This window comes from Mercenaria mercenaria, chromosome 10, assembly GCF_021730395.1.
Source record: "Mercenaria mercenaria strain notata chromosome 10, MADL_Memer_1, whole genome shotgun sequence".
NCBI classification, from domain to species: Eukaryota; Metazoa; Mollusca; class Bivalvia; order Venerida; family Veneridae; genus Mercenaria; species Mercenaria mercenaria.
In genome coordinates, this window is record NC_069370.1 from 57,802,882 (window position 1) to 57,826,750 (window position 23,869).

A 23,869-nucleotide genomic window follows, 5' to 3' on the forward strand; every position below is an offset into this window, starting at 1 on the left:
TCTAATTAGCTCGCCAGACTTCGCCGATTTCCGTAAATCAGCGAAGACAGTACGTGTCGCGTGACAAAAATTTAAATACATGTACGTCGAAAACAACAATGGCTGATTGGCCGTGATAGGATTTTGTGTACAAACGTTGGATAACTGTAGAAATTAACAAATATTTTGCTTTTCTCTGCCATTTCTTCAAAAAAAAAAAAACAAAAAAAAAAAAAAAAAAAAAAAACCACACATGCACACACAAAAAACATTTATGTTATAAAATTAAGCCTGCTGTTCAATAAAAGGAAAGGCAGTTTACCGGAAAATGCGATACGTATAAGTTAGATAATACATACAAGTGTGTTACCGGCTGGTATCATCATGCGCGGGGGAATCTCAGGGAACGTAATCTGGGTAGCAAACGAGCCTCGTAGAGGCGAGTTTGCTACCAGATTACGTTCCCTGAGATTCTCCCAAGCATGATGATACCAGCCGGTAACACACGCGTGTGTATTGTCTAACTGATTTATCGCATGTTTAAAACAGTAAACTGATTATGTTAATTTTTAATTATCGTTTTGAAAATATTTAGAAATATTTTCCCTTTATTGAGCCCCCCTTGGAAACTTCACATACTAATTTGCATAAGCACGAGCTGGTCAGTAGGGAATCAGCCAATCACTGCCGAATGGGGTCCTCTTCTTATTTGACAAGGTTTATTGCGCTTTAGCAACGGGAACAAGTGTGAAAATCTACCAATCACAGTCGATCGGGGTTCACATCTAATCTAACACGGGTCCAGCGCCCTGCGCCGCTGGATTCTTGAATTTGCGTTTGCCAGAAAGTAAAATGTCGCTGGACGATAATGATGATATCATGTTATCTCAGGCTTTGGATTTTATGGAAAGCGCTATGGCTAACGAGAAGTTTAAAAGTGAAAATGAGGACGATATTCTTTTGTCTCAGGCATTAGATTTGATGGAAAGTAGACCTAGCGCTGCCAGGGATAGGTCGTATGATTGCCAAAGTTATGACGAAATAGAAATTAACTTGACTCACACATTGTGCGAGATTGAAAAAATGGAAAATGAAACACTAAGCCAAATGATGAACAGTTATGATGTTCAGCTTACCGACAATACATTTGGAAATTTTAACCTGCGGTTAAACGATGTGACTGGGGACACTACCGGCACTTTGGATGACAGGTTAGTTATTCATATCTCTCTCTCTCTCTCTCCTACGGCTGCTTTACAGCGATTGTGATTCCATACTTCTACGTGATGTTTGTTTCAGTGAGCATCTGAGGCGGCAAATTTCAGTACTTTCCAAAAGGTTCACAATATATAGTAGAATAACCTCGGGAAAGATAACTTTTGCAAACCCTTGATTAAGGATTTCAAAAAGAAAGTGTGCAAAAAAAATGCTCACATTCGTTTTTCACACCTACATGTAGAATACTCTGTCGCATAGAGAGTATATTAAATACTGCATGATTTTTAGGACATAAAAATATGCCGATTGGAAATTATACTGTACACTTGTTTTCCAAAATTAGAAGCACACTGGTTTAGGGTATAGCGGATAGCTAACAAACTTTTCCTGCATTCCTTTCAAAGAAAATGAATTTGTTTTTTTGTTTTTTGATGATTTTTTTTTTTTTTGGTATTTTTGAGGGAAAATGCTATTATATTCCAAATATTCAGCCTTTATAAAAAATCATTAGTTTCTTGTCTCCATGGCACTGTTTACATACGTTTTGATTTGGTGTGTAAAGGATAGCTTTGGTCATTTTTGTGGAAAAAAATTGAACGCAACATGAGATACATTTTTTTTTATTTTCAGCTCTGTCGTTAAATCTGAAGAGCCTGATAGAGATAGCTCACTGACTGACAGATTTGCAACAGAGACAACCTGTGAAGATGCAAACGCTTTAATAAATGAACTGAAGTCAAAAAATACAGTGAGGAATACAAAGTGGGCGTATACTGTATTTGAATCCTGGAGAGATACCCGTAATAAAAGCGGCCATGAGATTCCAGAGCTTTCCAATATGACGGTAGATGATATGAACACGTATCTATGTCGTTTTGTAATGGAAACGCGGAAAAGAGACGGTACTAAGTATCCTCCAAATAGTTTATACCATATTATGTCTGGACTTCTGAGGTACCTAAGAGATAAGAATATAAATGATAAAAACTTTCTGGATCAGGCTGATCCTAGGTTTTCTTATTTAAATAAGGTCTTGAATTCTGAAATGAAAAAGTTAACGAGTGAGGGTTTAGCATTGCCCCAGAGAGAAGCACTGCCTGTGACGGAAACGGATGAGAGGCAGATATGGGAGAAGGGCGTGTTTGGGGACTTTGACGCAATTTCACTTCAAAGGACAGTGTTTTTTATAATTGTAAAATATTTGGACTAAGAGCTGCGGATGAGCACCGAGACCTTACAACTGACCAATTCACCATCGGAGAAGAAGATGGAAATGGACTTTATGTGGACTTTAATGGAAAAACCTCTAAGACATATAGTGGGTCTGTTAAACAGCGAAAATTGGAACCCAAACAAATACGTCATTACGATAACGGAAGCGGACTCGTTAAGTTATATGAAATGTATCTTTCGTGTGTGAAAACTGAATGTGAAAATAAAACGTTTTACAAACGTGCACTGCCACGAGTAGGTGAAAACAAGTTGAGAAGTTTCATGAAGGAAATTTGTAAGGCGGCTGGACTCGATGGCAGATATACAAATCACTCTGGGAAAAAGACATGTGCAACCTCTTTGTATCAAAAAGGTATTCAAGAACAAGAAATTATGCGCAGAACTGGACATAGGAGTATTGCTGGAGTACGAAAATACCAAAAGGCTTCAAATGAAATGTTGAAAGACGTATCGAACATTCTCAATCCAAAAGTATCATTTATGGGTGGTGCCGACATGTCTGTCCCGCCAAAACTGGAGGTGAAAGAGGTGAAACCGAAACTGGATGAAACGGACACAAAACCAGATGTTACAGTTTCACCAGAACTGTTTAAGTCAAATACTTCTGCTCAAGGCAGTTCTCAAAGCATTTGGGATGGGAAATACTGTTTTTATAACTGTAATTTCCAAGTGGAAAGAATGTGAACTTTAACTGTATACTTTCCAAGTGGAAAAAAACGTGAACTTTTAAATTTAAAGTTTGACTGACGTTTGTATGTGTTCGGATTTTGATTTTTAATTTGATATAAAGACTTCTAAAAGCATTTGGGATGGGAAATATTGTTTTTTATAACTGTAATTTCAGAGTGGAAAAAATGTGAACTTTTAACTGTAATTTCCAAGTGGAAAAAACGTGAACTTTTAAGTTTAAAGTTTGACTGACGTTTGTATGTGTTCGGATTTTGATTTTTAATTTGATATAAAGATTGGTAGTCATTACTTCATTACTAATTTTTGGCGGAAAATGTATTTCTGCACTGTTTTTGTTTTTGAATAAATAATTGAATAGTATTTGAAATATTTAGAGTAGTTTTAAATAAATGTTTTTGACATATTTTGTTTGGATCATATTTACATGGATGTAGCTGTTTCAATTATTTATAGATTTAAGGGAATCCTATAATGTGTTTTAGGAAACACATAATTTTGCCTATAAAACTGTGAGCGATACCTGTGTGCAACGGAATTTAGAGCACGGCTAACCGTGGCGATACCAGAATTTAGTAAACACAATACTTCAAAGGAAAATGCCGCAATCATGCGATAAGAAAGTGCTAGACATGTTGATGTGTTTCTTAAAATAGATTTAGCGTAGCTCTTTGTACGGTCCCGTACGAACAATATTCATCATTAAGCGTGGCTCTTTCTACGGTCCCGTACGAACAATCAGTTCAGCTACATCTGCACGATAGTCCCCACAGTCAATAACCGACTGTGACACGGAGGCGACTGTCTGGTCGGCATTTTGATGATTAAGCCGCTATTGAAAACACAAAATAGTTTGCAGTATTAAAATCAGTACTATTATATTACAAGTTACACGTTAAAAGATGATAAAATCATATATTTCAGGTTAGGACATCAGTAATATATGTGAATATGTTTTGAAGAAGGTTGAAGAAGTGACAAAGTGTTTTAATCACAAATAAGATTTTTAAATTCCGAGGTGAAAGTCCGGAAGGCATTGTTAATGTAAATAGAAATAAAACAGATCTTTCTGAAGTTAAACATGTGGTGTACAACAACTTTTGCAATTTGAATGAAGCGGCAAAACAGAGCAAAGCGTTTTCCGCTAATTTGATGGTAACAAATTAATACTGAAAAAAACTTACAACTACTATTTTCAGAGTCTAGGATTATTACACGTTGTAAACTTACCATGGTTAGATTTTGTTGTAAGGACTATGATGTCAGTTTCACAAACATAGCATACATAAGTGGAATTCATGGCTTCCTTAACTGGCAGCATTCTATAACATGGCACTATTACCCGAGTTATCATGTCCGAGACGAGGTAAAATTTCCGTCATTCGAGAACCTGGATTATGGGTAAGCATCACACACTTCCAATTTCTGTATAAATGTCACCATATTTTTTATACTTCAGTTTAGATTTCAGGTGCAGTGTTGCTATTAGCACGATGTATTTTCAAATAGGGTTTGAGAAAGAAACATGCAACCCTAGTGAGACCAGTAACTTGAAAGATGACTGTATGACTGTTTCTGATATTCCAGTACATTCAAAGCAATAAGCGGTATCTATTAAGTATTTTATTGAGACAGGCACAATATTCAAAACTCTTCCAAATTTTCTGTTTATTAGATGACAATTACTTGCACTATGAAGTACTAGTACCTAGACAGAGTAAATCTTGTCAGATTAATGTTGATGAAGATATATTCAAAATTGTTTGAAAATAGAAATAGTGTACAGTCATGGTGTTAAGGTATTGGACCCCTTATAGTAATGTATAAAAATGGCATTTGCTTGGTATATTCTTAAAGTTGACCATGTTTAACACTGTGTTGCAAATTTTAAACAACTTTTACCGTGCCGTTTTTTTGTAAATTTTGTATAATTTATGGTATTTCCTCACGCTCAAGATGAGACAAAATTCAATGTGATGGCCACTATCTAAAACGTTGCAGAGAATTCATTACAGCATTAATTTTGATAAAAGAAACATCAAACTATTGTTAAACAATTATAAAACACAAAAAAAAAAAAAAAACTGTAAAAATCATTTTTGTCTTTGGTGCCCAAAGTAAACAGATTTAATGAGACAGAATTCTAACTCCAACATTGAAAAATTAAGGTCGAATCCTGTGGGTCTGTTTTGAATTTTGCTCACTTCATTCAAAAATAACCTTGGGGCAATAGTAAAACCTACCTGCATTTCTTCCACAATATGTAATCTAAAGAATGAAGGCAAAATAGAGAACTTTTACCGCACGTAACTCAGTATTTTTAAAGATGTCTAACTTTACCCCTCCGGATTCAGAGGTAAATTCACATTGAACAGCAAAAAATCGCTTATAAAATGAAAATTTTCCACTTTTGTACAATTCATCCGAATTAATCTTGAAAGAAGTAAAAACTAACTAGAAAAAAGGAAAACATGGAGAAAAAATGTTTGAACCCAGTGGGGTTTGAACCTACGTCCCCCTGAAAATTGCAGTCAAAGTAATTGAATACTCTTCAAAAAGGAGATACTCTATTACGGGTCCAATACCTTAATAGTGCAACTTGATCTGAACACATGATTAATAGTCTAATGTCCTATTTGACGAAGTTGCCATGAACAACAAACCTTTCAAAACCTCAAGTCTGTGTTATTGCCAATTGTGTTGCTATAAAGAGGATTTACTTCAAGCATATTACCCGTATTTTTAAGTTGAACATGCAGATCAGTATTTATAGTGAAATGACAACAGTTTACGTATACAAAATAAGACATAACAATGCTTTAAATTTCAGCCGGAAAGCTTTTCATTGTACCACATTTATGCGGAAAAGAGTCAGACGATTCCGCTGAGTGTTTCACAGGAACAGTTCTTTCTCTGGTGTCTGGAACTGATTGGTCAGATGACGTTGTTTATAAAGTTATATATCACAATGACACTAACACATACCCCATATACCATCTTGTAGAAGATTACAAGGAGACATTTGTGATTTTTTTAGATTTAGGAGGTAATTTCTGTGATAAGTGATAATGTTCATGGTGAAAACAGGAATGAAGAAAACGTTTCCACTCTGTCTTTGATCATTTATTCTGTCCGTGAATCACACATAATATAATTGAGCCGCGCCATGAGAAAACCAACATAGTGCGTATGCGACCAGCATGGATCCAGACCAGCCTTCGCAGTCCATGTAGTTCGCTAACAGTTTCTCTAATTGAAATAGGCTTTGAAAGCGAACAGCATGGCTCTTGACCGTATTGCGCGGATGCGCAGGCTGGTCTGGATCCATGCTGGTCGCAAAGCCACTATGTTGGTTTTCTCATGGCGCGGCTCAATTATAAACACTGAAAATAATCATGATGTAATGTTAATGGTGAATACGGGAACGATAATTCAGCACAATGAAAATATACATTTTATTTAATATTCTACTTCTACGTGTTTTTTTAGCTCAGTGACAAGGTGAGCTTTTGCGATCACCCTTCGTCCGTCGTCAGTCCGTCCGTGCGTGCGTCAACAATTTCTTGTCTGCACGATAGAGGTTTCATTTATGATTTTATTTTAACCAAACTTGCACACAACCTGTATCACCATAAGATCTAGGTTCCTTTCTTGAACTGGCAAGATCCCATTATGGGTTCCAGAGTTATGGCCCCTGAAAGGGCTAAAATTAGCTACTTTGACCTTATCTGCACAATAGCAGCTTTATTTACGATTTGATTTACCAAACTTGCACACAACCTGTATCACCATTAGATCTGGGTTCCTTTTCTTGAACTGGCCAGATTCCATAATGGGTTTCAGAGTTATGGCCCTGAAAGGGCCAAAATGAGCTATTTTGACCTTGTCTGCACAATAGCAGTTTCATTTATGATTTGATTTTAACCAAACTTGCAAACAACTTGTATCACCACAAGATCTTGGTTCCTTTCTTAAACTGGCCAGATTCCACCATGGGTTCCAGAGTTATGGCCCCTTAAAGGTCCAAAATTTGCTATTTTGGCTTTTGCAGCCATAATTATAGAGACTATATTTATGGTTTGATTTGATACAAACTTCCAAAATATCTTCAACAACAATAAATCTTGGATTCCATGACGAATCTGTCAGTTCCAGAGTTATTTTATATCTGATTACTTCCCCTGATTGTAATCAAAATGGATTTATATCAGTAAGTACTTATAGGACTTATTTGAAATTTCATTATTGTCATTAGTTGGTCTGAGACAATCAGGGTAGATAACTATGGACTGATTTTATGTCAAATTACCTCCCTTTATTTCAATTTAAAATGGGTATATCTCCGTAACTAATGAAGATACTGATCTGAAATTTCATTTATGTCAACAGATGGACTTGGACAATCAGTGAAGATACATATTGACTGAATTTATGACAAATTACCTCCCCTTATTTTTTATTTAAATGGATACACATTAGCAGCTTCTAATGAGATTGGTTTGAAACGTTATTTTTGTCTTCCATGGTAAGAAATAGTCATATTAGTTAACTGTTGATTGAACATTTATCGATATGAATACTTTACTAATATATTGTTGTATAGGCTTGTACTCTGTATCTTCTACATGCATATACCAATAAATTATTAACTCCCCTGATTTTAATAAAAATGGATTTATCTCGGTAAATATGTATAGATCTCATTTGAAATTTCATTATTGTCTTTAGGTGGACTGAGGCAATCATGGTAGATAGCTATGGACTGATTTTATTTCAAATTACCTCCCTTTGTTTCAAATTAAAATGGGTGTATCTCAGTAGCCAATGAAGATACTGATTTGAAATGTCATTTGTGCCATCAGATGGACTCGGACAATCAGGGTAGATAACTTTTGACTGAATTTATGACAAATTACCTCCCTTTATTTAATGTAAACGAATATATATCAGCAGCATCTAATGAGATTGGTTTTAAATGTCATTTAAGTCTTCTAGGGTAAGGAATAGTCATGTTAGTACAAAAAATGCAGCATTTGAGCCTAGGACCCTCAAACTTGGTATGGAAATTGGCCCTGACTAGGTAAAAGGGACTGTTACAAGAAAATGTTTATCCTGATGATATTTAATGTGTTTGCCTATGTGCTCTATGTCAAAACTTGATCATATTATTTTGAGCAATGGTACTCAGGTGAGCGATACAGGGCCGTCATGGCCCTCTTGTTTTTTTAATTCAAGACATTGATTTCTATTACTCACTATACTAATTTTTCAAAAAGTAGTTCTCACATAGCATGAATGTGTTTACAGTGAAAAAAAGCTAATACTCTCACTTATTTTGCTTCCAACAACCTCATGTTAAGCATATATTTCATCATTGTGCGATGACTTCGTCATTTTAAGAATGTGATCTTTTTACACATTTTTGTATGTATGTCATTGTGGTTCTTAATTAATATCAAGCTGTGTATTTTTATTTCAATTTTCAACGGATATCATCAGTTGGTTTCTTTTTAAACGAACATTTTGATGAATAAATGTAACTTATTGTTCCGTAAATTAATAAAAAAGGCTTGTCTAAAACATAACATGAACCTTAAGTAGATGAATCTTCTTGCAATGTACATTTTGAACTGACAGAGACTTGTATATAACTTCTGCAAAATAAGTATATGCTATCAGTGTCTGGACAGAAAGGAAAATAGTTCGAATTTAGGAGTATAAACACACAAAGTCCTGGTAAACTAGTTGTTTTGAACAAGACTGTAACATTGTACGGTCTTTGTAAAAGCGATTATTCACTACTCTTAATTTTGTGTAATTACCAAAAGTCACTGGGGAACAAATGTGAAAATCGCCGAAAAAAATGACTTTCAAATATTCATTTTTGAAATAAACATATTAATTTGGTTATACATTTTCTTAGTTAGATTATCTTTTCATCACAATAAGTTTGCCCCCATCTTTTTTCTACCGTATCTGGTACATAATTAAATGTAATTATTATCGCTTCGAAATTAACTATCCTTCATTAGTTTTATACTTCATTGGTTTCTATTGTATATGTTTTGGCGGGTTTTTGCACGAACATTTCGTGCAATTCTGCCAGTATATATAGGTTTTTTCGCGCTTTATCTCCACTCGAGGTTAAAATTTGGCAGCAAACATACGTTTATGAAGTTATAATGTCCGACCAAGAAAATGGCGACGAAAGATCTTCTGATTTGAGGAAACAAGTTGTGCAGGAATTGAAAGGATTTTTTGACGACAAATTCGCTGATCTCAAACGTGATCTGAAGGAGGATTCTGAGTGGACAGCTGAAAACGTCAGGAAGAAGGTACGAAGTGATAATTACATTTCATTTTAGAGCATTTCTAATAAGAAACAGTTTCAATTTAATTCTGAAATTTCGGATTTGATTGACACTACTAAGAAAGCCATAAGTCTCAGAAACGCCTCTAAAGCTCAAGACTATTTGAATGAAGCTCAACAAAAATTACATCATAGAAATAAGTTGATTAGAATCGCAGATTCCTCACAGTCTGGATGGTCCACGATAGCAGAGTATGAGCAAATAGATGTTGCCAGTGACTCCGACGATGATAAAAAGATACGTAGGGCTGAGGAGAGGGCCAAGGCAAAATTGGAAAAATCAAAGAAGTTTGACACAACCCCCGACATTAACAGTCGTAATTCATCTGACAATAATGTAAGTTAATTGTAAGGTAAAATAACTTACTCATTGCTTTAACACATCTTGATCGGTAGAGTCAGTGGTCTAGAGGTAACGCGTAACGCGCCCGACTCGCAGCGTGGAGGTCTTAAGATCGAATCTACGTCTGTCCGCATAATTTGTTTACTTAATTTTTTTTTGTTGTTGTTTACTTATATATTTTTAGGCTAAAGTTATTTTTAAGAACTATAGATTTTAGATTTATGTAAAATTTTATTTTATCTATTTGTTCAAAGTCATGTTATTATGATGTTATAAAAACCTTTTATATTTGAAAAAAAGGCCCATTTGTGTAGTTGTATACTGTACGTGAGCTGTTTATAGGGAATAATATGAAATACGAGAATCAAGGTAATTTGCATATGGGAATATTGCATTTTCACAAATATTATATACTTATAAAATGATTACGATAAATTGTCTTTTTACAAAGTAAATAATAATCTAAATGTAAATTAAGACATTTTGTCATCGTTTTATACATTATGGTGAATTTTATGATATTTGTTTTTAAGCTTTATTAATTCTCGTTAATTAAACAAAAACAAACTTATTAAGTTTGAACTTTTAAATGTGTTTCTAATTTTACTTATTTTAGTAATGTTCATTAATATTCATATCAAAATATTTCTATTAGTCTTTTCGAAGTTTTCGGAAGACTACAGGAAGACCTACCATGGCGGGACAACAAGGAAGGTTCATCCAAAGAGAAGTCGTCTGCTTCTTATGTGGGAACTCCGGTCACTTCGCTTCCGGTTGCGCAGCAAGGTTACAGCCATCACTTGCGCAGAACGCAACCTTTACAGGACCCATGGGAAGTAACTTCTCGCGACTGCCGTCAGGTCCAGTCACCTCATCAGAGACCACAACGAACAAGCCCCAATCAGCAGATAAGCAATGCCAGTGATTTTCAATGTGAGGACGATAAGTACTTGCTTTTGTCAGATAATTTATCAGATGATAATATAGATTTTCACACACTCTTCTGTAAATCAATTGAAAGTTCGCTTACCGTATCAGATGCCTCGGTAAAGGGCCGATTAAAAGACTGTTTTTCATTTTGGAAAGATACTATTAAGGCGGATACTGACATTTTATCTGTTATACAAGACGGCTATGTTATACCTTTTACTACTAAACCTCCTCCTTTCGATATGAAAAATAACGTTTCTGCTTTAAAAAATCAAGACTTTGTAGAGAATACAATTGACCAACTAATAAAATAGAAATGTGTGTACGAAGTCCCGTTTGTGCCGCAAAATGTAAATCCTCTTTCAGTAGCTCCAAATAATACTTCGGGAAAAAAGCGCTTGATTTTAGACCTAGGTGTTTTGAATTCGTATGTTAAAAAGCAAAAGGTTAAATTTGAAGATTTTAAGGTTGCAAAAGAATATTTGATGCCTGGTGGCTTTATGTATAAATTTGACTTGACTTCTGGTTACCATCATTTCTCTGTTAAGCCCATACACCATACACACTTGGGTTTTTCTTGGCCTTTCAACGGAAAAAAACAAATATTTTGTCTTTTCTGTACTCCCGTTTGGATTATCGTCAGCGCCTTATATCTTTACTAAAGGTCTACGCCCTCTTGTAAAATTTTGACGGTCGAGTGGTCTAAGAATTGATATTTTCTTAGATGATGGTTGGGGAATAAATGCAACTTTTGATTTAGCGCAGGCTGATGCAAATTTTCTATTTAGCACTTTAAAGCAAGCGGGGTTTTTAGTTAATCTGGAGAAATCTATTTTTCTTCCAGTTGAGTGCTTAGAATGGCTTGGCTTAGTCTTAGATCTTAAGTCAGTCGTATTCCTCTCAGACGGATTGAAAATACTGTAGACTGTCTCACTAAACTATTACAAACTTTTCCGTATTCGTCCGTAAGAAAGTTGGCGCAGCTGTCCGGAAAAATCACTATGGCACCAGTCCTTGGTAATGTGTGCTTGTTACAAACTAAAATTCTTTTTAGTAAAATTGAATCAAGGGTCACGTGGGATCGAACCTTAGATATATCAGATTGTTTTACTTGCCTAAAATTTTGGGAAAATGTTTTTTCCTCCAGTTTTAGTAAAAAGCTTTTCCAAGAATATTTACCATCTCGCATTGTGTATTCAGATGCCTCAGCAACTGGCGGTGCGGCTTACATAGAATGCGATAATGCCATAGCTCATAAAGTTTGGTCTGAATCTGAGAAATCTCGCAGTTCTACATTCAGAGAATTGTTAGCTATTAACTTCTCACTATGTTCATTCAAAGATCAGCTGGCAGGCAAGCATGTCATATGGAATACAGATAGTAAAAACTGTGTGCAAATTATTCAGAAAGGTAGTATGAATGTTGAATTACAGACTTTGGCGTTGAAGATTTTTACAGTGTGTGCTATTAATGGTATTTCCATCGAACCAAAATGGATCAGTAGGTCTAGTAATACGCGTGCAGATGAATTAAGTAGATTCATAGATTATGATGACTATGGAGTAACTCCTGAATTTTTTGAATTCATTGATAGTTTATTCGGTCCGCATGATGTTGATCGTTTTGCTAATGATTATTATTTCAATTTACCCCGCTACAATTCTTTGTTTTGGTCCCCAAGTACAGAGGCCGTAGACGCATTTTCAGTATCATGGAAAGAGGATAATAACTGGTTGGTTCCACCAGTTTATTTGATTTCAAAAACCCTGAATTTTTTGTTACACTGAAAGGCAAAAGGAACTATAGTAGCTCCTTATTGACCTTCAAGTCCATTTTTTATCCCCCCACCAAAGGTGAAGGGGATATTAGAAATGCTCTCCGTCCGTTCGTCCGTCCGTCCGTCCGTGCGTCCGCAACGATATTTGTCCGGAGCATAACTCCAAAAGTACTTAAGGGATTTTGTTCAAACTTCATACACTGATAGAACACATTGGGAGGAAGTGCAGTGTGCAAGAACAATAACTCTACCTTGCCTATTTTTTTGAGTTATTCCCCTTTATCTTATTTTCTTAAAAAAATTTGTCCGGAGCATAACTCCAAAAGTACTGGAGGGATTTTCTTCAAACTTCATACACTGATAGAACACATTGGGAGAAAGTGCAGTGTGCAAGAACAATAACTCTACCTTGCCTATTTTTTGAGTTATTCCCCTTTATCATATTTTCTTAAAACATTTTGTCCGGAGCATAACCCCAAAAGTACTGGAGGGATTTTCTTCAAACTTCATACACTGATAGAACACATTGGGAGGAAGTGCAGTGTGCAAGAACAATAACTCTACCTTGCCTATTTTTTGAGTTATTCCCCTTTATCATATTTTCTTAAAGAAATTTGTCCGGAGCATATCTGCTTCATGCATGGAGGGATTTTGATATATCTTGGCACAAATGTTTACCACCACGATGCGGAGTGTCATACGCAAGACCACTTTTCTGTAGTACAACAAACATGCTAAATCCAATTTTGAGGTGTATTTTGACCAGTCTCTTTCTGATAAAGATTTTTGTGTGGACTTGCAATTTTTTTTTTTTTTTTTTTTTTTTTTTTTTTTTTTTTTTTTTTAAGATTTACTTCCCTTAGTTGTTACTATAAATAACTTATATTGTAACATTTTTATAATTGACCCTAGGGAAAAAACAAGACCACTTTTCTGTGGTACAGCATAGATGTTACTCTCCAGTTTTAGGTGTACTTTATTAATTTTATTATATATAAGGTATCTCTACCTAGTAAGGAGTTTTTTGTGGACTTTAAAAAACAAAAGACTTACAATGATTACTTACTAAACAACCACAAAATTAACATTCTATTTGCAAATACAGCTGCTAGAGTAAAGAAATTTGCTTTGACGGGCATATATTGTGACATTCTGGCACTCTTGTTCCCTGTTAGCTTTCCATTCCTTCTTTTTACAGTAGCCATATAGAAAAACATCATAGTTATACTCTTCATGAAAATTAATAAAATTTAGCAGTAAACCACCTCACTACTGACTTATTCTTTCTTCCACATCTTAAAACCCCTGATGCGGACCACATTCTTCAATTATGATATGCCCGGTGGGGGGATTAGCCATGTCTGACATGGCTCTTGTTCCTCTTGTATTTTCAGAGAGAAGTTTATTCAAGGACTACATTTCTGATATTCTCTTATTTGATAATCCAGAGGGTATTTATATGCAAGGTCGTAACAAAGAATCGATTTTTGGTTCACCTAGCTTCACCAGTAAAGTACTTGTAATAAGAATGAAATGTGTTTAAATGAAAGTTTAGCAGTTTTTAACACAACGATTGATTTAGAATATTTCACGAGACATTTGTCCCAGTATATTTATACTTATTTATGTAATTATGTCTCCCCCCTCTGGGGGAGACATATTGTTTTTGCCCTGTCCGTCCGTCCGTCCGTCCGTCCGTCCGCCCGTCCGTATATCACACTTCATTTCCGAGCAATAACTGGAGAACCATTTGACCTAGAACCTTCAAAATTCATAGGGTTGTAGGGCTGCTGGAGTAGACGACCCCTATTGTTTTTGGGGTCACTCCGTCGAAGGTCAAGGTTACAGGGGCCTGAACATTGAAAACCATTTCCGATCAATAACTAGAGAACCACTTGACCCAGAATGTTGAAACTTCATAGGATGATTGATCATGAAGAGTAGATGACCCCTATTGATTTGGGGTCACTCCGTCAAAGTTCAAGGTCACAGGGGCCTGAACATTGAAAACCATTTCCGATCAATAACTTGAGAATCACTTGACCCAGAATATTGAAACTTCATAGGATGATTAGTTATGAAGAGTAGCTGACCCCTATTGATTTTGGGGTCACTCAATCAAAGGTCAAGGTCACAGGGGCCTGAACATTGAAAACCATTTCCGATCAATAACTAGAGAACCACTTGACCCAGAATGTTGAAACTTCATAAGATGATTGATCATGAAGAATAGATAACCCCTATTGATTTTGGGATCACTCCGTCAAAGGGCAAGGTCACAGGGGCCTGAACATTAAAAACCATTTCCGATCAATAACTTGAGAATCACTTGACCCACAATATTGAAACTTCATAGGATGATTAGTTATGAAGAGTAGCTGACTCCTATTGATTTTGGAGTCACTCCATCAAAGGTCAAGGTCACAGGGGCCTGAACATTGAAAATCATTTCCGATCAATAACTAGAGAACCACTTGACCCAGAATGCTAAAACTTCATATGATGATTGATCATGAAGAGTAGATGACCCCTATTGATTTTGGGGTCACTCCGTCAAAGGGCAAGGTCACAGAGGCCTGAACATTGAAAACCATTTCCGATCAATAAATAGAGAACCACTTGACCAAGAATGTTGAAACTTCATAGGATGATTGTACATGCAAAGAATATGACTCCTATTGATTTTGGGGTCACTCCGTCAAAGGTCAAGGTCACAGGGGCCTGAACATTGAAAACCATTTCCGGTCAGTAACTTGAGAACCACTTGACCCAGAATGTTGAAACTTTACAGGATGATCGGTCATGTAGAGTAAATGACCTCTAACGATTTTGGGGTCACTTTGTTAAAGGTCAAGGTCACAGGGGCCCGAACATTGAAACCCATTTCCGGTCAGTAACTTGAGAACCACTTGACCCAGAATGATGAAACTTCATAGGATGATTGGTCATGCAGAGTAGATGACCCCTAACGATTTTAGGGTCACTCTGTTAAAGGTCAAGGTCACAGGGGCCTGAACATGGAAAACCATTTCCAGTCAATAACTTGAGAACCTCTTGACCCAGAATGTTTAAACTATATAGGATGGTCGTCCATGCAGAGTAAATGACCCCTATTGTTTTTGGGGTCACTCCGTTAAAGATCAAGGTCACAGGGGCCTGAACATTGATAACCAGTTCCGATCAATAACCTGAGAACCACTTGACCCAGAATATTGAAACTTCATAGGATGATTGAACATGCTGAGTAGATGACCCCTATTGATTTTGGGGTCAGTCTATTAAAGGTCAAGGTCACAGTGGCCTGTTCATGTAAAATCATTTTTTGGAAATAACTTGAGAACCACTTGACCTACAACGTTGAAACTTCATAGGATGATTGGACATGCAGAGTAGATGATCCCTATTTATTTTGAGGTCACTTGATCAAAGGTCAAGGTCACAGGAGCCTGAACAGTGACTTGAGAACCACTAGGCCAAGAGTGTTGAAATTTAGCGGGATGACTAGACATGCCAAGTAGATGATCCCTATTGTAGCCAACCATCAGTGTCTCTTTGACTTTCGCTCCTGACCCCTATTGACTTCTTGCCTATAGGACTTTGCATTGGGGGAGACAGGCGCTTTTTTACAAAAGCATTTTCTAGTTAGTCATGTTTTTTCAAAATCTTCAATGATTGAATATGTCCTTTCGTGTAATTGTTTCATATATCACAAAACATTTAAATGCAATTTTACAGGTTTGTTTAATACTGAGAGGTGGAATGATGTTAGAAGACATTCGAAATTCGTTCAACCAGACCTGTTCTTAGCAGTTAAAGAAGCATGTATACGTGGGAGGGAACCATCCACAACACGGAATTATTCTCTCGCCTTCAAGAATTTTAGTAAGTGGTGCGAAAAAATGAAACTTTCAAATTTACCCGCTTCTCCTACAACCGTAGCGCTTTATTTAGTGTCTACTATTCAAGGCGAACATTTGTGTAGTAAATCTAAACTAAATTCTATTTTTTATGCTATTAATTGGGCGCATAATTTGTCGTTTTCATTAAATCCTTGTACCGATGTGTGGCTAAAATTATGTTTAAACGGTTGCATAAGAATTGCTTCAAAGCCTATTAGCAAGAAGGAGCCTATTACCACAGATATTTTAAAACAGTTTATCACGCACTATGCTGCTGAGAACAGCTCCTTGTTAGACTTGAGATTAACGTGTTTATTTGTTTTGACATTCGCAGGATTTTTTCGTATTAGTGAATCTTTGAATATCAAAAGATCAGACATTCAATTCTTTGACACTTTGTGGAAAAATCAAAGACTGATGTTTTAAGGGACGGAGACACTGTTGTTATTGCTCGTACGGGACATTTCTCCTGTCCCGTTTTAATTCTTGAGAGGTACTTGTTGGAAGCTGAAATAAAACCAGAATCAAAAGAATTCATATTTAGACAAGTGCACTTTTGTAAAACTAAACATAAATACATTTTGCGTAAAAAATCTACCAATCCACTTTCTTACTCCTCTGTACGTGACTTGTTTAAAGACAGGATTGCAAAGTTAGGTCTTGATCCTTCTCGGTATAGTTTACATATCTTTCGTTCTGGTGCTGCTAGTGTTTCAGCTAACAACAATACCTCAGAGAGATTGTGGCAGAGACATGGGAGATGGAAATCTGTTTCAGCTAGGGATGGATATGTAAAAGACACTCTTAAAGACCGTCTCTCAGTCTCTTTGAACATAGACTTATAAACATGTACTTATCTTGTGTGTGATAAGTGATTGCTATGTAGAATTAACATTGTATTTGTATTAGAGAGAATGTGTTTTGAAAATAGATCAATGATATTTTCAACTAATTAATATTTCCATTATTTCTATTAGAATATAATGAACTAAAAGTTATTTCTTGTTTCATGATTCATTTGATTCGACTTAATAGATTCAGTTTCATAGCTTTTTTGTGCGTGTTCGCAAGAGGCAGTTGTTACATGACGACTAAATGTTGTCATTACGTATGCTCTGCAAGTAACGGAATAACACTTTGTATGTGCTCTGGCGGAATGTCACCTATTTATTTTTCTTTTTGTGCTGTGCTAGTGGCGGAATGCCACATGGCGGCGGAATGTTTCCACCTTGTGTTCTGCATGTGTCTGAATGCTACCTTTAATTTATGTGCTCTGCGAGTGGCGGTATGCCACGTGGTGATGGAATGTCACCATTTTTTGTGCTCTGCAAGTGGCGGAATGCTACTCATTTTTTATGTGCTCTGCAGTGGCGGAATGCCACGTTGTGATGGAATGTCACCATTTTTGTGCTCTGCAAGTGGCGGAATGCTATTCATTTTTTATGTGCTCTGCAAGTGGCGGAATGCCACATGGTGATGGAATGTCACCATTTTGTGCTCTGCAAGTGGCGGAATGCTACTTAATTTTTATGTGCTCTGCAAGTGGCGGAATGCCACGTGGTGACGGAATGTCACCAAATTGTGCTCTGCAAGTGGCGGAATGCCACGTGGTGACGGAATGTCATCACTTCTTGTGTGCTCTGCAAGTGGTGGATGGTCACAGCTGCTTTGTGCCCAGCAATTAGTGGTATGCTTAAATATTCATTTTTTACGTTTTTCAGTATAAATAACAATTTTCATCATATGCATTGAAAAATATTTAACCAATAGTACAATTTAGTGTACAATATTAAAGTGGTGCCTTTTTTAAATCATGTAATTATTCATATTCTGCAAAGAGAATGATTCTTTATTTGTTATAGATAAAATTAAAAGCATTTAAAATGATTCTTTGATCTAATATCTCGTGTGTTTAATAGTTTCTGATTCAACTGCTTTTTTATTTGTAAGTTTTGACAATTGATTTTTTGAACTTGTATACGGCATCATTTCATTGTCAATATATTAAAATGCTTAGTCGATCATTTTGTTTCAATGGTATTTCACAGTCTATTTCAGACGAAACTAATTTCATAAACAGTAAAGATACAGCGTTTGTGCTGGAAGTCTTCATTTTCTGTCGATTGAAGTCTTTATGGGAACAAAATTATCATCTAGACGAAAGTTGATACTTAAAGGAGACAACATGGAATTGTTATGGTAATTGTATCCATATAAGTATATTTTAAATATAAATTTTATTACTCTCTTTGTTTGCTCGATATTTGCTGCCAAATATATACCTTAAACCTATTCATGTTTTGGTTTTATGTTATTAGTTAATTGAGATAAGAGAATAATTAATTTAGTCACAGCTTTAGCGTGAGTAAATGTAATTATTATCGCTTCGAAATTAACTATCCTTCATTAGTTTTATACTTCATTGGTTTCTGTTGTATATGTTTTGGCGGGTTTTTGCACGAACATTTTGTGCAATTCTGCCAGTATATATAGCTTTTTTCGCGCTTTATCTCCACTCGAGGTTAAAATTTGGCAGCAAACATACGTTTATGCCCACCCTCCCTGCCAGTTAAATTTGATAATTTGGTAAATTTGTTCGAGGCTTTCAACTCTTAAGAGGGAACCGCTTTAACGTTCATTTAGTTGTCATTATCATTTCCATATTTTAAAGTGAAATGTTTAATTTTAAATATATTGCTTTGTAGCACAATAGATGTAAAAAAGGTATTTCATTTTATAGCATCTATATGTTAACATGATTTTCACATTTATATTAGTGTCGTTTCAGATTTTTACAATCACACAAAGTCATGCCAAGAGACGAGGGCACTGTCGAGGACAACATAAATTTGACATCTTGTATTGTTGAATATTTACTCCGCGGTACATTGTTTGCGATATTTGCACATTAATATCGAATGTTGGTGATTAGGTTCATTAAATCAACACGACGCCATTTTGTTTTTAAAAACAGAAGGCGACAAACAAAAACTGCATTTAAATATTTTGTGTAAAAATACACAGTCCGCGGCTAACAGAGACATTGACAAATGCCGGTAGTTAAGTAGAAGCATAATTAAATCTTTTCGGGTCAATCCGTCAGTTTGTTGAATAACCGGAAGCTTGCTTTGTTTACCAAAAACACACGCTGAAGGTCAGATTAAAAAAAACAACACGAAAAATTTAAACAACTGTGGAATATGCGTATGTCCATGGAAAATCAAGCTGCAGAATTAAATATCATCATGGATTCAATAGAAATAGCTAGGAAATATTGATCTAGGAGCTGCATAGCATAACAAAATGAATGGAAGTTGGAACACAACTGGCTGGGCTTGGAGTGGGAAAGTAAATGCTGGCATATTACGTAAGGTTGAGTTGATGTCTTGTGATAATTAACTAAGACAACAACCAACTAAATGTGCTGTCGCCAATAAAATCTACCAGACGATAGTGACCCAATGGAAAAAAGTAGAGGAAATGCACATATATCTGTAGCTACATGAAATTATGGCAAGGCCTAGCAACCAAGCTGACAAAGGTAACATTATTTCTTTCGCAAATTTAATAATGTAGCTAGCCTGTTCTGTATAGGATTGTCTAGCAGTTCATGACTCGTGTATGGCTTGAGTATTAGTATAATCCAGTAATTTTAAAGGCAGCAAAGGGAGGTAATTAAAGAATATATATTTCAAGGGAGATAATTTATCTGGAAAAAAAAAGAAGTTCGGCACAGTGAGTGATATCGATTTATATCTCACTGCTATTTTCCAGTATTTCACCAATAAGCATAAAATAAAAGAGAATAATTAATTTACTCACAGCTTTAGCGTGAGTAAAATTTTTTTTTCACATCGTTCCACTAGACTGTTCGACTTAGAGCACGGACAAGAGTAAAAAAAGGCCGATTTTCGGTATTTCAAGGACCATAATTCCGAAGTACCTGGACCTATTTGGCTACTTATCGAACTTGGCCGAGGACTTATGGTCAAACACATTTTGTGTAAGTTTGCTGAAGATCGGATGAGGAATGTTCGACTTAGAGTGACAGACAGACAGTCAGTCAGTCAGAGACGGACACAAACACACAGAAACACACACGAATACACGCACATGCACACACATACACACACAGAGTGCTTAATCAATATCTCTCCCACACACCACTGTGTGGGAGACATAATTACTGTTCCAAAATTTCTTCCAAGATTGTTTGAACCATTACTGAATCAAATAATTTTCCATTTTTCCATTTGTTTCTGGAGAAAACAGTTCTAATGCTCAAACCGACAATTATATTAAAAAGAACGAAAACAAATGAATGTGTTTTTTTTTTTTATATTTTCAAGACATCAAAATGTGTGTACTGTAGTCCCTCTGACGATACTGTATACTGTTAAATCATTGATATTCTTGGGGGATCAATTTCTTGCTTGCATCAACTCACGAAGCTATATCCCAACGAACTAAGAAAATACTCACTCAATTTATCTTTAATTATCTTTAAATTTGAATCCGTTGGAATTAACCTTTTATCCCCGCGAAATTAAATTATTTCACAATGTAATAATTTTACTATTTTTAAATCATTTTAAATTTAACTCCAGAACTCTGATCAAATATTTTGAATTACACATACATGTACTAGATACAGCCTGTCAAATAATTTTCAAGATAGTGCATCTACTAATTTGCTTATTTATTCTCCGCGCCCACAGGCGCGAGGTACCGCAAAGTATTTGTAATGACCTTTTGTCAGTGTAATGTATGTCGTAAATGACGATTTTATCCTTTCGATTTGCAAAATTTAAATTTTTCATTTTTCATTTTTAATTTCTGGCCTGGCCCATAAAAATGACATCAAAACACAAACGAGAAAAATAAGTTTAATAAGACAGGAAAGAAATCAAAGTGAAGAGAAGAAAGCAATTTTTGTCGGACTTCACTTGGAAAATTCCTTTCCTTTTCAGTTTGATGAATGCGTCAGAAAAACAGTTTTGATCCATAAACTCTAAAATAGTCAGTAGGCCGACCAAAAAACCCAAAGTTGTATGCACAAAATATTTTTGAATGAAAAAGTTCTACAACATGTACTTTTATAGAAACTGGATGATGCATATTTGTCATCATTGAGCATTTTGAAATATTCAAGATGGCCGACAAGATGGACGCCAAAAAAGCAAAAATGACATAGCTCCTAAATTACCGGATATTAGGACAGGATTGCAATGTAAATATTATCTTTATTGCTAGAGGTAACATAATAAACATCAAATGTAAAATTGAGAGAAGAAATTCATTTGAAAAATCCAAAATGGCGGACAAAATGGCCGCCAAAACGGAAAGTCCCTATATATTGCATTAAACATTCTGAATGTGCAGACTTTCTCGACGGTATATTGGTACTTCTAATAATTACAAATGTTTTCAACACTTTAAATGTTTCTTCAGTAATTTTATAACAAAAAGGTGGATAAAATGGATATTCTTATTCAAAAACATAACAATTTGAACATAAAATGCATATGAAAAGTAGGTATGATTTGCGATCAATTTGCTATAAATGCCAATAATAATATATCAAGTATCATAACAATGTTACTGCATAAAATTAACTGATCCTTGTTCTATCTTCGTATTATATATGTTATAAAGTACACTATTATCTATATGATATATTCTCTTTGACTTTCCAAAGAGCTATTGAACGATTGGCATCTATAAATTTGTAAATTTTTCGTATTCTCCGTCAGAATCACTAGAATCATCATCTGCATCACTGAGTATTTCATCTACATCCTTCGCCAATCTTTTTTGACAGCTATAGTTTTCATGGCAGTTACATAATATTGTACAGGCGAGGTGAACCACAGAAAGACAGTGGAATGTTGCACATGGTTGTTCTGATCCAGAAAGGATGAACTTTAGGACAAAGTTGAAGTCGGGGTTGGGGGTTGTCTATCAGGATTGTCGTCGGTACAAGCCTCTTGGATCCTTCTCCAACTAAAACTGATAGCATCAAAATTTGAAGGGCCTGGGTCCAAACCACTCCAACATATATATGTCTGTATTGTATTGTAACATTTTCATTAAACGATTTCAATGTAGGTGGCAACGATTTTTGTTTAGACATCATTTGAACAGCTTTGTGTCCCATTTTTCATGTTCAAATATCATTTCTGGTACCGGGCAACCTTTTAGCCCCTTTCATTTCATAACAGGCAGAAAAACCGATAATTTCTCCAAAGATCTTGTTTTCTATCCCATCTACATCTCCAAGTTTGTTTAGAATGTATTCGTTTGACAGCCGTTGCATTTCCAGTGCCACATAGATTGGCAACAGTATTGCATAAACTGAATACGATGACACAATCACAGGCATAACATATGACCCTGACAAACACAGGCTGCAGGGAGCAGAATATGAATACTGATTGAAGGAATTGGTGCTCATTGGACGATAGTTGAATCTGAAGCTACATGTAAGGTACACAAAAATTCAGCTATTATGCCCTAGTTATTAGCTGCTCATGCTATGTCTGTCTGGATGCGATAATGTCTCCAAGATAAGTGGCATTGGAAAAACAGCCGTTGACAAATACCTGACAATACAGTTCAATCTGGACAAAAGTGGATGTGTCGATGAAGATATGAACAAGGATTTTGGAGAAGCTGTTTTGTTGCAGCCTGTTAGCGTAAGAAAGTAGCTGAATGTATATCAGATATGACGTTTAGGTATCAAATATGGGAAAGAAAACCATCCAAAAGATGCACAGACTACAATCATTCTCACCTTCATCAGACTCTTTCTATGAGAATGTCAAAGGAACACACATACAGACATGCATATAGAGAAGTGCTTTGGACCCATGTTTTGATGCCACCAGTTTTTGATTGAGCAATGATCCAAACTCAAAGAGGCTTGTACTGACGACAAGCCCGGCAGAACACCCCCCCCCACTTCCTTATCTGTTGTGATTGGTGCATCAGAATAACCATTTGCAACGTCCCGGTGGTATTGTTTTGTAGCTCTCCTCGCCTGCACAATATTCTGTAACTGCCATAAAACCTGTACCTCTCAATATAGATGGACGAAGGCTATTGGCGAAATATTCAGTGTTGCAGATGATGATTCTAGTTATTCTGACAGCGACTTCGAAAACTGAAGTGTTCAATGTCCATCGTCAAATAGCTTTTTGGAAAGTCAAACTGGATATAACGCATTTGAATACCAGTGTTCTAATATTAAGACAGCACAAGTATAAGTCAATTTAATACAGTAACATTGGGGTGACACTTGATAAACCCACGCTCATCCATATATGATATTTATTTCATTCTTGCAAGATGTATCGACGTATTTTTGTATTTTGCCTGTTATCAATCATTTAATCTAATACGATATTGTGTGATACTTGAAGCGTGACCGTTGT

At 35.7% G+C, this 23,869-nt stretch overlaps 1 protein-coding gene across 1 annotated transcript; it reads left to right on the forward strand.

The window, feature by feature from the left end:
• The first annotated feature begins 1,030 nt into the window (after positions 1 to 1,030).
• LOC123532227 (uncharacterized) lies at positions 1,031 to 2,675 on the forward strand. The gene is made up of 2 exons (XM_045313614.2): positions 1,031 to 1,190; positions 1,828 to 2,675. The coding sequence occupies exons 1-2, from the start codon at positions 1,063 to 1,065 to the stop codon at positions 2,405 to 2,407; spliced, it is 708 nt and encodes a 235-aa protein (XP_045169549.2). The 5' UTR covers positions 1,031 to 1,062; the 3' UTR covers positions 2,408 to 2,675.
• The last annotated feature ends 21,194 nt before the right edge of the window (positions 2,676 to 23,869 follow it).